This window comes from Oryctolagus cuniculus, chromosome 7 (assembly GCF_964237555.1).
Source record: "Oryctolagus cuniculus chromosome 7, mOryCun1.1, whole genome shotgun sequence".
Classification (NCBI taxonomy): domain Eukaryota; kingdom Metazoa; phylum Chordata; class Mammalia; order Lagomorpha; family Leporidae; genus Oryctolagus; species Oryctolagus cuniculus.
The window spans coordinates 158,341,305-158,353,868 of NC_091438.1; the positions used below are offsets into that span (position 1 = coordinate 158,341,305).

At 59.0% G+C, this 12,564-nt stretch overlaps 2 protein-coding genes and 1 long non-coding RNA gene across 6 annotated transcripts in view; 2 read left to right on the top strand and 1 right to left on the bottom strand.

Annotated features, from left to right (window-relative positions):
* CTNNBIP1 (catenin beta interacting protein 1) overlaps nt 1-12,564 on the top strand; it is a 104,796-nt gene that overhangs the window by 67,344 nt on the left and 24,888 nt on the right. The gene's annotated exons all lie outside the window — the stretch shown is intronic.
* Nucleotides 2,417-4,128, bottom strand: LOC103350334 (uncharacterized). The gene is made up of 2 exons (XR_518335.3): nt 3,410-4,128; nt 2,417-2,549 (listed from the first exon to the last, which is right to left on the bottom strand). It is a non-coding gene; the product is annotated as an uncharacterized lncRNA (long non-coding RNA).
* CLSTN1 (calsyntenin 1) overlaps nt 4,128-12,564 on the top strand; it is a 64,881-nt gene continuing 56,444 nt past the window's right edge. For all 4 annotated transcript variants that reach the window (XM_051858098.2, XM_051858100.2, XM_051858099.2 and 1 more), the window contains exon 1: nt 4,128-4,631. In XM_051858098.2, the coding sequence (XP_051714058.1) occupies nt 4,538-4,631 (94 nt within the window). In that variant the 5' untranslated portion in view covers nt 4,128-4,537. The remainder of the gene's footprint in view (nt 4,632-12,564) is intronic.

The window sequence follows — 12,564 nt, forward strand, 5'->3', positions numbered from 1 at the left end:
TGCCAGAAGGTCCCAGCCCAGTGCCCTGGACTCCGTGGGAATGGCCTCTTGCCACCCGCCAAGACAGCTTAGTGCTCCGGGCTGGGAACAACAGGGCATCACCGTCACGGCAGACGCCTGCTGACACTGGCTTCTAGGGATGGCCCCTACTTCTGTTCCGTGGCCATTGGCTCCACTGCCTCGTGCCCATTCTTCAGATGGACATGCTGAGATCGAGAGGCCCAGGACCTCCCCAGAGGCCGCAGAGGCAGGACATGGCACAGATGGCCACGCACACACAGACGTTCACCACGGAGCTCTCGCACAACAAATGACTGGAGGGAAACACCCCCAACAGGGACTGGTGGAAGCCACGGCAGCGTGGCCACATAGGATTACCATGCAGCTGGGAGACGGCAGGAAACCCATGCCTGTGTGCGGCGGGGGGCCCCGTGTCCCACTAAGTGGCAAAGCGGCCGTGGGATTTAACAGGAGGACAAGAACAGTGCGTGGAGCATTGGCTTGGATTTGGGAAGACAAGCCAAACACAGGCGGAAGGCTAACCCGAGAGGGGAGGAGGACGTAGGGGTGGAGCTGGGGTTTTCCCAACTCCTTGCTTTCTAGACGAACTTGAAGCCTTGCACGACTTACGTAACTGGAGAGCGAAATTAAGTGGAGGCTTCACAGGAAGGAAATGGGTAGAAATGGACTTGAACCCAGGTCTGTCCAACTAGCGTCCTTGCTCCTGAGCACTGGTCTTGCCTCCCGTTAATTATCCCTTCTAACAGTAATGGACCAGCCAGGCCACCAGAAGGCAGAGGCGGGGCCACACCTCCCACCTGCTAAGCGGCAGGGGAAGGGGGGAGTTGGTCCTGGGGGCCACGGTTGTGGTGCCTTTAGGGGTCTGTGATCAGCCTGTCATCGGGACATCAGCTGGGACGGTCGCTTTCCTGCCTTGTGTCTGCTGTGCAAAGCCCTCAGGACACACTGGCAGGCCCCGCCACTCATGAGCACTTCATCTTCCCGGCCACCGTGGACCTGGGTGAGGACCTGCAGCTCGGTGGGCGCTGCCTCCCACGGCTTGCAGTCCTGCCTTCTGACGGGTACTGCAGGCTGGCTCCAAGCTGTGGGAGCCCGAGCAGGGCTTTTTTTGGTGTCTGTGGGGTATTTTCACAGATGGGCAGAGGCACCATTTTGGGCTCACACAGGCATGAAGCTGAGCCCAGGAGTCCTACTTTCTAGCAACGCGTGCAAGCAGATTTGACATTTGTCTCCTCCGTGAGCCAGGGAGGATGAGAGAAGCCTCAGCAGAGGGGGCTGGAGGCACAAAGGCTGCGTCACGTGTGGGTGCAAAGCTTCGGCCGGGGGCTCTCAGAAGGCGCAGCTCCTGGGACAATCTCACATCCTCCCGCCTCTGCCCCTTGCTGGGCTCACACGGCCTCCGGAAGTTCAGGTCTTCCCTGGCCAGCTAACTAAGCCGTCCCCCTACCCTCAAGTCTATGTTCCCTGCAAAGGACCCTGGGGGATGCTCACTGCCACTGCTCCTGGGCGCTGGACGCTGCCGCTCTGCTGTGAGCCAGTGGCTGGCTCAGCCGGGGCAAGCCCCCGCCCCTCAGCCAACCATAACCTAAGTCCTGATGGATCCCCACCCCAGGGCCACTTTGAGGACGAATTAATCCATCACAAAGGAGACCTTTGCTAAGTGCCAACATGGCCAGGGCCATCGTCCGGCGAAGCAGAAATGAAATTGATCAGCGTCCTTTGCTTCCACCGCGCTCCGGCCAAGCTCGGCAGGTGCGCGGGCTCTCAGGTGGGCGAAGCCTCAGCCGTGCAGGTGGCACGGAGCTCCCCAGCCGTCTGGCCGCCCCACCTGTCTCCGGGCCATTTTCATCTCTTTGTTTCTTTGAGGCACAGCAAGGGTGAGAAGATAGAGGGATCGGGACTTCAGGCACTGGAGAGCTTTTGTTTGTGTTTTTAACAGAGCTCAGTTCATTACATTTTCCCTCTCGGCATCAGCCTCCTGATTCCAAATGCGGCTCTGAGACTCTGCCTTTCTGGTTTAATGTTTTGTAAATCGCAAAGGTGCCTGGGGAAGCTTCCGGATACGGTTCTTAGCCTCTGAGGTGTGAGCTGAGCAGTAACAATAAAAACCCCTTGCCCAACAGTTCCTTCAGTTCATCACTGAGCACTTACCAGTACCCAGTACAAACTCAGTCCCAGCTTAGCTGCACCCCGCCCCAGGGAAGAGAGAGATGATCTCGTGCCGCTTGATTGGTTTTGTGTTATTTGGACATGTGGCATGCCAGGCTCTAGGGGGCACTTTAATTGCATCATCTCATTTAATCTCTCGACTCTAGGCAGTGGGTGTGGAGACCCAGGCCCCTCCCAGGGCCCCTGGTGACTGGCTCGGTCGGGTGAGCGGACCCAGTTTTGGAGATGTTGTATAACAGGGGTTTTTATTCCATTTCACAGGTGAAAACTCAGTTCTCTAACTCCGTCCAAGGTCATTTTCAGTAGTCGGAGCCAGAAGTCCAGTCCAGTCCCATCTGACTGTACCATCTGGGTCCTTCCTGTTAGAACACAGTAGGGAGGAGAAAAAGACACAAATGGATTAGGGAATTGGCCCCACGGGGCAGCAGATTACAAAGCTTGGATTGTCTGGTCAGACCTGTCAGGAGGACTTCCTGGGGGAGACAGCCTGGGTTTGAAGGCAGGGGTCCGGAGGATGTGCTAGGTGAGGCGGCCCTGGGCAGAAAGGATTCCGAGTGAAGACAGAGGCCGACGGAGCCCTGGGCCAGCTGGTGGGGAGCGGCAGAGCGCTGGGACCTCATGGGCTGGCAGCAGGGAGCTACTTCGTGAGCCAGGGAGGGACAGGCGGCCTGGGAGGCGGTGGTGACTCAAACCCGTGGCTGGAAGCAGTGGTGAGTGGGGCGTGGCCTTGGGAGGGTCCTTCCTCATCGAGGTGGGGGGAGGGCAGCACCATTGGGGTGGGCTCTGCAGGCCTCACTGCCTGGGGTGACACAGCACAGGGGCATTTTCCATTAAAGGTTGCTCAGCTCCCTTAATGGGATCAAGTCCAGACCCCTCCAGGCATCACTGTGGGCTCCTCCCGCAGCCCCACCAGCAGCAGGACCCCCTTGGAGAACCTGGCCCTTGGTTCCACTGGGGGTTCCTTTTATTTATTTGAAGTTTAGAGAGAGACAGAAAAAGGTCCTCCCTCTGCCAGTTCACTCCTCAGATGGTAGCAACAGCCAGAGTTGGCCAGGGCTGATGCCAGGAGCCAGGAGCTTCAGGGCCCAAGCACCTGGCTCACCTTCCGCTGCTTGGAGCTGGATGGGAAATGGAGCTGCCAGGACTCGAACTGGCACCCATACAGGATGCCGGCTGCATAGGCAGCGGCTTTATCGGCTGGGTCACAGCACCGGCTCACCTTCGGCACAGGCTTGAATACAGCTGGTGGCTCCTCATGGGACCATCTGTCCCGAGGGGGGGGTCTCTTGAGGGTGGTCTCCCCGGTGGAGAGGCCCTTTCTCCTTTCTGACTTGGTTTCCCCATCTGCACAGTGGAGCCCACGATGCTGTCTTGGGGTCGCAGCGCCTGGCACACGGGGTGTGCACGGCTGTCCTGGTGTGGGTTTGCCTCCGGCTCCAGCTGAGACAAGGTGGGGGCCCCGACTCAAGGAAGAGGGGAGAACCGCAGAGACCCCTGTGGGATTCGCCGGACCCTCGTCCACTCGGACGGGCCTCTGCATCTCCGGGGGACTTGGGCATCCCACTAAGGTCGCGCAGACCAAGCCGGCTCTGAGAGGCCACAGTCGAAGTCTCCAGGACGGACTCCCGAGGACAGGCGCCCCCCCACACCCCGCGCAGCGAGCAGAGACTGGGGCCGGCAGGTGCAGCTTCTGCTCCGACCCCAAGCTCGCTCCCGCAGCCCCGACTCGGCCCAAGAGGACATCGGGGCTCTGGGGGCGACGCGACTCGCCCAAAGGATCAGGTGCTGGGGGCGCGACGGCCCCCCGGGGGTCGCCTCCCGCCGGCGTCTGCGCTCCGTGGGGTGGGGGCTGGGAAGGTCAAGTCCTTGACGTTGGCGGTGGTGCGCGCGTGGGGGGACGAGTAGCCGGCGCCCGGGGGCCGTGGCCGGAGCCGGGGGTCGTGGCCGGAGCCGGGGGTGCGGTCCCGGGCGCCTCCCCGCCGCCGGGAGCCAACCCGCGCGCGCGCGCATCCCCGCGGACGCGCGCCCCGCCCCCGCGCGCGCGCGCGCCCGGCGTCGCTCCCCTCCCCGCCCCTCCCGTCGCCACCCCTCCCCCGGCCGGGTACCCTCGCCGGACCCGAGAGAGAGCGGCGCCGCCATCTTAGCCGCCGCCGCAGCCTCCAGCGAGGCGCTGCTGCGAGCGGAGGAGGCGCCCGCGGCCGAGCGCGCGGCCCCAGCGTCACGGCGGCGGCGGCGGCTCCTGCCTGGACCCCGGTGCTCGCCGAGCTGCCAGAGCCCCGCGCAGCGTCCCCGTGCGCCTCCCTGCCGCTCCCGGGTCGGGCCGGCCGCGGCGCCGGGAGCCCGAGCGATGCTGCGCCGCCGCCCTGCGCCCGCGCTGGCCCCGGCCGCCCGGCTGCTGCTGGCCGGGCTGCTGTGCGGCGGCGGCGTCTGGGCCTCGCGAGGTAAGGAGCTGCGGGCGAGCGGGCGCGCGTCCCCCCGGCGCCGGGCCTCGGTCCCGGGCGGGGCTGCTGGGCCTTGGCCGCCCCCGGTGCAGCCCCGCCTGGGGGCCGCGGGGGTCCAGGCCGCCTCGCTGCACGCCCGGGGGCGGGGGTGGCGCGTGGGCGGCTGCGGGTGCGGGGGTGCACGCCCGGCTTGCGGGGGCTTACATAAGAGCCCACTCCCCCGCGTCCTCCCGGGACCCGCCGCGGACGCCCGCTCCGGGGGTCTCGGACACGCCGGCGAGCTCCTGGCGCTGGGAGACGGACGCTCCTTGCTCGCCTCGCACCTTCGCACCCCCAGGTGAGAGCCGGGCGAGGGCTGCGGCCGCGCTCGCGCCGGGAGAGCCGACGTCCCCGGCCGCTGCGGGTTTCCCGGCGGCGGCGCGGGGGTCCCTCGGATGCCTGCGCCTCGAGGGTCCGGGGTCGTCTCACACTTAGGCGGCAGTTAGCCTGTCTCGGCGGATGGGTGGCTCTGTGTGTTCCTGAACCTGGATGTCCGTAGCCCTTGGGCAGCGGCTCGCGCGCCCGGGGACGGAGCGGTCTCGCCCGGAGCAGCTTACGCATTGCGGATGTTCGCTTCCCCGCGGGTCCCGACGGCCTACCCGCAGCGAGCCTGACTCCGCTCGGGGGCTTCCCGTCAGAAAGCAGGGATGGGGAGCAGGACTGGTGGGCGTGAGAGTGACCGGGGCGTTTTCCCGAGCAGCGAGACCTTGAAGCCCCCTGCTCTGCTCCTGGCGATGGGGGGGGGGGGGGGCGTGTGGTTCCCACCTGTGCGGCGGGCGGGGCGCGTGCGAGCCTGGCCCCATGCCCGCTCCCGCACCCGCAGGGAGGTGCGCGCTGCGTGCTGTGGTGGCTGCGATGCGGGTCTTGGTGGCCGAGGGTCCCGGCCGCGCTCCACTGCGTCTCAGAAAGTTACCGAGAACTTGGCAGTTCTTGGCGGACACGGGGTGGAGGTCCCCTAATAGACCCGGGGGAGGGGGGAGGTCAGAGTTCTGCTTCTCTCGGGGGAAGCCCACGCGTCTGGAAGCCGGGGGCGTGGATTGGACACTCGTGTGCTCGGTGATCACGTTGCGGGCGAGAAGCCGGCGCTCGGGTTCCCGCCTCGCCCAGCGGCTCGCGGTGCAGCGGCCTGGGCTGCCGGGCGCCCCTGGTGACGGCCAGCTGACGTCCGTGCGCGGCTGCCCGCCGCCTCCGGGCTGTCCTCGGTGCAGTTATGGCTCCTCGCATTTCCCAATAAAAAACCTTCAGCACCGGTTCGTCGGTTTCCTTTTTTTTTTTTTTTTTTTGCCGACCTCCAAATCAGAAAATGACTCAGTATTGCATGAAATGGTAACAAAACAAGTTCGTTGTGAAATACTGCAGGTGCATTTTTATTTGTATATACGCAGTTTGTGGGGACGCCGTTTCAGGACTCGTTTTAAAAGAGATGGTCATTCAGCCCGTGCCCGAGCGTGTTTTCATCGCGGTCCGCACGAGGGAACTGTTGGCTGTTCCTGCTCCAGTAGCGGCCGCAGGATGCACACCCGTGTGAGCCGCTGGGTTAGCGAAAGTTTGCCTTTGGCTGCTGGCTGTTTCCTGAGTTCACCTTATTAGCTGCAGTTCGCAAGCAAACAAAAAAGAACCCAGAAAACAGAAATATGAGGCAGGCGCCGTGGCTCGCCCCAGGCCCGTGTCTGCAGGCGGCTCTGCCCTCTGCAGGGACCCGGGTTGGCAAATGCCCGGAAGTGGGGAGCTGACGTGGAGGAGGTAGGAGGCTTGTAGGAGCACCCCTTAGAAATAAATGCTGTCAGGTGATGCATTCCCAAACCCTGTTAGTAATACGCACAGTCGTTCACAGTGCTCACTGTCAGTACTGTCGTTAATACTGTCATTGATAACACTGTCGTTAATACTCACTGTCGTTCGTGATACTGTCGTTAATGATACTCAGCATCGCTCACAGTACTCACTGTCAGTACTGTCGTTAATACTCACTGCCATTGATAACACTGTTAATACAGTCGTTAACAGTACTCACTGTCGTTAGTGATACTGTTGTTAATGATACTCAGCATCGCTCACAGTACTCACTGTCAATACTGTCATTAATACTGTTGTTAATGGTACTCACTGTCATTAATAGTCGTTAACAGTACTCACTGTCGTTAGTGATGCTGTCGTTAATGATACTCAGCATCGCTCACAGTACTCACTGTCAATACTGTCGTTAATACTCACTGTCATTGATAATACCCACTGTCGTTAATGGTACTCAGTCGTTAATGCTCACTGTCATTGATACTGTCGTTAGTGATACTCACCATTGTTAACAGTACTCACTGTTGTTAGTGATACTGTCGTTAATACCATCGTTCACAGTACTCACTGTCAATACTGTCATTAATACTCACTGTCATTGATAATACTCACTGTTGTTAATACTCACTGTCGTTAATGATACTGTCGTTGGTCCTTTGCACACAGACTTCTCGGGAGCCTTGTTCTCACTGCGCTGTGTGAGATTTCATTTGTCCCAGTTGCTCGGAACGCGCCTTGCGTGGGTCACTTCCTCTGCTCTCCGCGGCTGCCGTCCTGACTCGCCCTCCGTGTGCTGGCTCACTCGTGGTGGTGTCGCGGCAGCACGTCTGCCCCAGGAGCAAACGCGCTCTGTTGGCGAGGGCGCCGGTCAGCACGTGCAGTGGGCACGCAGCGTTTGTTACGTGATTGAAAGAAGGGTGACGGCCGTACTTCAGCACGGGGGTGTGTGTGTGTTTTAAACAAATCCATTTTTATTGATTTACTTCTCCGTAGTTTAAATCCTCGTGGGGCTCGGCATCAGTGGCCTTCGCAGCGAGGTTGCTTCAGAATTCGGCGCGAACCGTGCTGCTGCCCCTGAGCAGGCGCCGCCTCTGCCCGATTCCTCTGGGTGTCCTTAGGTTTGCCGCCAGGAGCCCCTGTGTTCTTTGCGTCGTGCACACCAGCGCATCTGTCGCCCCAAACCAGAACATAAACAGCTGTGAGTTCGAAACAGCGCGGCGTGTTCCCGTTGGTCCAGAGTCTCCCAGACACAGCTGCCCTCCAGAAGTCCTGTCCCCAGCCCCTCCCAGGGAGGAGCCAGCGTGGCTTCAGGTGCTCGCTTCACCTGCCAGGTGAATGCTGCTGGGCCCGCAGGGGCTCCTTCCAGGACCTGTGCTGCCGACGGCAGCGGGGGGACGCCACCGTGTGGGCGCCGCGCCGAGGCCGGGAGAAAAGGACCCTGGAATGCTGTTGGGGAGGTGCTTTCCTTCATGTGTTGCCTTGTTTTGCAGAAGCTGCCTTTAGGAACAGCGTCCTCTGTGGGCTGCAGTGCGACCCTCAGACAAGTGTCCTGGGAGCTAAGGGTGAATGAGCTGATGTCACAGAGGAGATCTGGAGTTGCCAGAGAAATAAGAAAGGGTTACTGATTCTGAGTGCATTCCAGGTGAAGCGCTCTTTAAGCTGAAATCTCCCAGTTCGTCCTTTGCCTACATGAATTCTTTTTTTCCTAAGATTTTATTTTATTTGAAAGAGTTACAGAGAGAGGTAGAGACAGAAGCGAGGGATCTTCCATCCGCTGGTTCACTCCCCAGGTGGCCACAAAGACCGGAGCTGAGCCGATTTGAAGGAGCTTCTTCCGGGTCTCCCACACAGGTGCAGGGGCCCAAGCACTTGGGCCATCCTCCGCTGCTTTCCCAGGTGCATTAGCAGGGAGCCGGATTGGAAGTGGAGCAGCCAGGACTCGAACCAGTGCCCATGTGGGATGCCGGTTCTGCAGGTCAGGGCTTTAACCTGCTCTGCCACAGCACCGGCCCCTTAAAATATTTGTATTTGAAAGGCGTGGTGGCAGAGTGGGAGAGGCAGGGAGAGTTCTTCCATCCACTGGTTCACTCCCCAAAAAGGGTCACGACAGCTGGGGCTGGGCCAGGCCAAAGCCAGGAGCCAGGAGCTCCATCCAGGTCTCCCACAGGGGTGGCAGGAACCCTTGCACTTGGGCCATTCCCCACTGCCTCCCAGGAGCACGGCAGGAGGCTAGCGTGGGAACGTGGTTTGGGAGTTGCAAGTGGTATCACTACCCCCCCAAGCCGCATATTTCTTTGGGAGAAAAAGCATAAAACCAAGCAGTTTCAAAGGAGTTCTTTTTTCCGAAGGTAGATTTAGGAGCTCACACACGTATGCTTTCTGGTACTGTTTGATTTTTAAGCCAAGAAGAGAAGTGCTATTTCAGTTTTGGTTACTGAAGACGATGACCTAAGTGAAATTTTTATGAAATACATTATTTTTACATTGAAACTAGAAAATGCCATGATTCCATAAAAGTAGCTTCACGACTCGATTAAACATATTAAACCAAGTCTGAGTATTTCCAGTGGAATCTAGGACAGGCATTTGGCCTAGGGTTTAAGGTTCCCCTGTCCTATTTTAGAGTGCCTGGGTTCGATTCCTGGCTCCGGCTCCCGACACCAGGTTTCTGCGAATGCACACGTTGTGGGGTCCCTGCCACTCACGGGAGAAACTGGATTGAGTTCCCAGCTCTCCTGGCTTTTGCCTGGCCGAGCTTCTGCTGTCCCAGGTATTTGGGGCGTAAACCAGCAGGTGGGAGACTCGCTTTCTCTCTCTGCCTCTCACATGAAGATAAATGCAGTGAGGAATGCGGGTTAGTCCTGTCCACTGCTTCCTGCCACAGGAGAACGGAGGGTTTGGAGCGAAGTCTTCCCTGGTCCTGCTGGAAACCCCGGGGAGGCCGTGGCTGCGGGCTCCGCTGCTGGCCGAGGTTTTAGGTCATCGCAGCGAGGTGTTGCTGGGTCTTGGTTTGGTACAACCAAACCAAGGAGGACTCTTGCGACTTCATAAATGAAGCTAAAAATGTCCATTTGCTGGAAAACTCAGATTGAGTAGGGCTTCAGGACCACGGGTCCAGGGTTGGTGGCAGTGACCAGTGCAGGGTCACGTTGCTGCATTGTTTAAAGAGCCCCGTGGACGTGGCCTGTGATGCCCGAGGAAGGGCCCTGACCAGGAGTCCCCGCGCCCTGGCCTGCCACCTCCTGGGAGGTAGAATTCTGCATTCGGTCATCCCCGAATTTAGGCATATTTTTGCTCATTTAGCTTTAGGATGCGATTATTTAGATCAAAAATCCTCACACGATCCGTTGCCAAGGCATTTTTATTTTTAAAGGTTCTCGGCAGAGATTCAGCTGAGTCTGGAACGTCTTAGAAACCTGCAGAACACATCTGAAAGTCCTTCCTTCCATGCAGGGCCCGTGGGAGGTGCGGAGGTGGGCCTTCGGGGGAGCTGCGGTTTTCTCCATCACCTTTTTGGTCACGCATGAATGTTAATCGCTCAGCCATCTGTTTCGAGTGCCTGATTCTCCAGTAATAAGAGTCTGCTGCTTTGCAGGTCGACCTTGATCTGAACTTTCGCTGGTTCTTTAGGGCGGAAGATCACCTTTCCTGACATCCATTCTTTTTTTTTTTTTCTTAGCAAAACAAAACCACAGCAGCCTTCGAGGCTGGTGTGGTGGTGGTGGTGCAGCAGGTTAGGCCGCTGTCTATGGGCCTGCCGGTTTGAGTCCTTCTCCACTTCCAGTCCTGCGCACTGCTGATGTGCCTGGGAAAGCATGGATGGTGACCCGTGTGTTTGGGCGCCTGCACCCATGTGGGAAACCCAGACAACACCAGTCTCTGTCTCTGTCTCTCTTTTTTCTAAAGATTTATTTGAAAAGCGACAGAGACAGAGGGAAAGATCTTCATCTGCTGGTTCACTCCCCAGACGAGCCGGGAACTGCATCTGGTCTCCCACATGGGTGCCAGGGGCCCAATTACTGGGACTGCCATCTGCCGCCTTCCCAGGAGCATTAGCGGAAGCTGAATCGGAAGCAGGGGACAACGGGGACTTGAGCCAGAGCTTTGATACGGATGCCGGTGTCACAGGCGGTGGCTTTACCTGCTGAGTCACGTCGCTGGCTCCCAGCTGGCCTTCACCCTCCCGCCGGGACCTGCAGCCCAGCCGGTGCCGTGGTCGTTCAGCCTGGGTTTGGACTTGGCAGTGCGGGCACCTGCCGGTCACCCAGCTGCTCTTCCCCGACCTCACTCTTACCCCTGCTTCGTGCCTGTGCCGCACCCAGCCTGGCAGCCGCTTCTGCTCCAACTCGGAGACAGGCCGGGAGCACTTCCTGCCCGTGCCCCGCAGACCCTCGACTGACTGCCGGTCCCCACCTGAGCCTGAGCTGTGGCCGCACCCTTGGGTGGGGACCTGGCCCAGTCGCAGGCAGAGCCAACCTCTGAGTTCCAGGGGCAGCGTTGAAAGGGGCTGGAAGAAGTCCTGCGGTTCTTAAAGCTACGGCTAGTTTAGAAAGTTTATTAACGTTTTTTGTGCTGACGATGGACTACTGAGTGCGTTCGGTTAGAAAGCAGATTGTTCTGCCTGGTTCTCTGGTTCTGTTCCTTGACTGACTATTTATTTACCCAGTCTTCAGTCACTGCATGAAACCCTTAGGAGCACTTCTCCAGATCCAAGTGCGTTTTAAAACTCCGTGGAGACGAGTGTCGTGTGTGTTTAGTACCCACCGAAAGCCCAGAGGGTGTTTATTCTGAGTTCTTTCTCGTCCTTAGATAGTTTCTCTTATATTTCATCGTCCTCTATTCCCAAGGCCACCTGGAGAGGTTGATGTTTTGGGGGTTGGAGGTCGTCTCCAGGGGCTGTGATGCCGTGAGATCGGGTTTGGCCCTTGTCCCGCTCTCTGGCAGGCTGCTCCTGAATTCCTTGGAATCTTCTGAGCCATACGTGTCTGGTGTGCCCGGGAGGTGACTGGGCAGCTTCAGGATGGGGCAGGGCGCCAGGGTGAGGACACTGAGCCCCCTCCCCACCCTCTGGGGCAGGGGGAGGGACTGAAGGGTTGGTTGATCACCAGTGGTCAATGCTTTCCTCTGTCTGAAGCCTCCATGAAACCCCAAAAGGATGTGGCTTGGGGAACGCCTGGTCAGCTGAGTGGGTGGCAGTCCCCGGGGTGGCCGCTGGCCAGGGTGCGGCAGCTCCCTGCCCCCTCCCTGCACCTCACCCAGGGCGGCTCTTTGGGTGCCGCGTGATGAGCCGGAGCTGCTCAGGAGCGGGAGGGAGGTGGGGGTGGACTGATGGCTGGTGGGTCGGAGCACAGGTTAAACGACCAGGGGCAGGACTGGCATCTGGGGGGTGGGGCAGGCTTGGGGACTGAGCCCCTCAACCTCTGGGGTCGGACACTGTCTCCTGGTCCGAAGCAGAGGACGTGGAGCTGGCGCCCGTGGCAGGATTGATTGGCTGACAGGTTGTTGGTGGGGAGAAAGCCTGGGGCATAAAAGACTCCTGGTGTTGATTGTTGAGTGAAAGAATTAAAAAACAAAAAACAAAAAACACTGATTTGTTCCTAATATTTTTTAGAGTCTCTCTAAAATTTTTATTTATTTGGGAGGTGGAGAGAATCAGAGAATTCCCATCTGCTGGTTTACTCTTCAGATACCCACAAGGGCCGGGGTGGCCCAGGAGCTGGGAACCCAGCCCAGTCTCCCGCGTGAGCGGCAGGGACCCGGTACTGGAGCGGTCACTGCTGTCTCCCGGAATGCACATTAGCAGGTGGCTGGAGTTGGGAGTGGAGCCCAGAGCTCAGACCCGGGCACCTGACGGGACGTGTGCATCCCAGCCAACAGCTGAGTGCTGTTAACTGCTGCCCCAGAGTAGTTTTTTTTTTTTTTTTTTTTTTTTTTTTTAAATAAGGATTTATTTATTTGGAAAGACAGAGTGCCAGAGAGGGTAGAGACAGAGAGAGCCCCTCCGTCTGTTGGTTCACGCCCCAAATAGCCGCAGGGTTCAGAGCTGGTCCAGGCTGAAGCTGGGAGCCGGGAGCTCCATGTGGGTCTCCCGTGTGGGTGG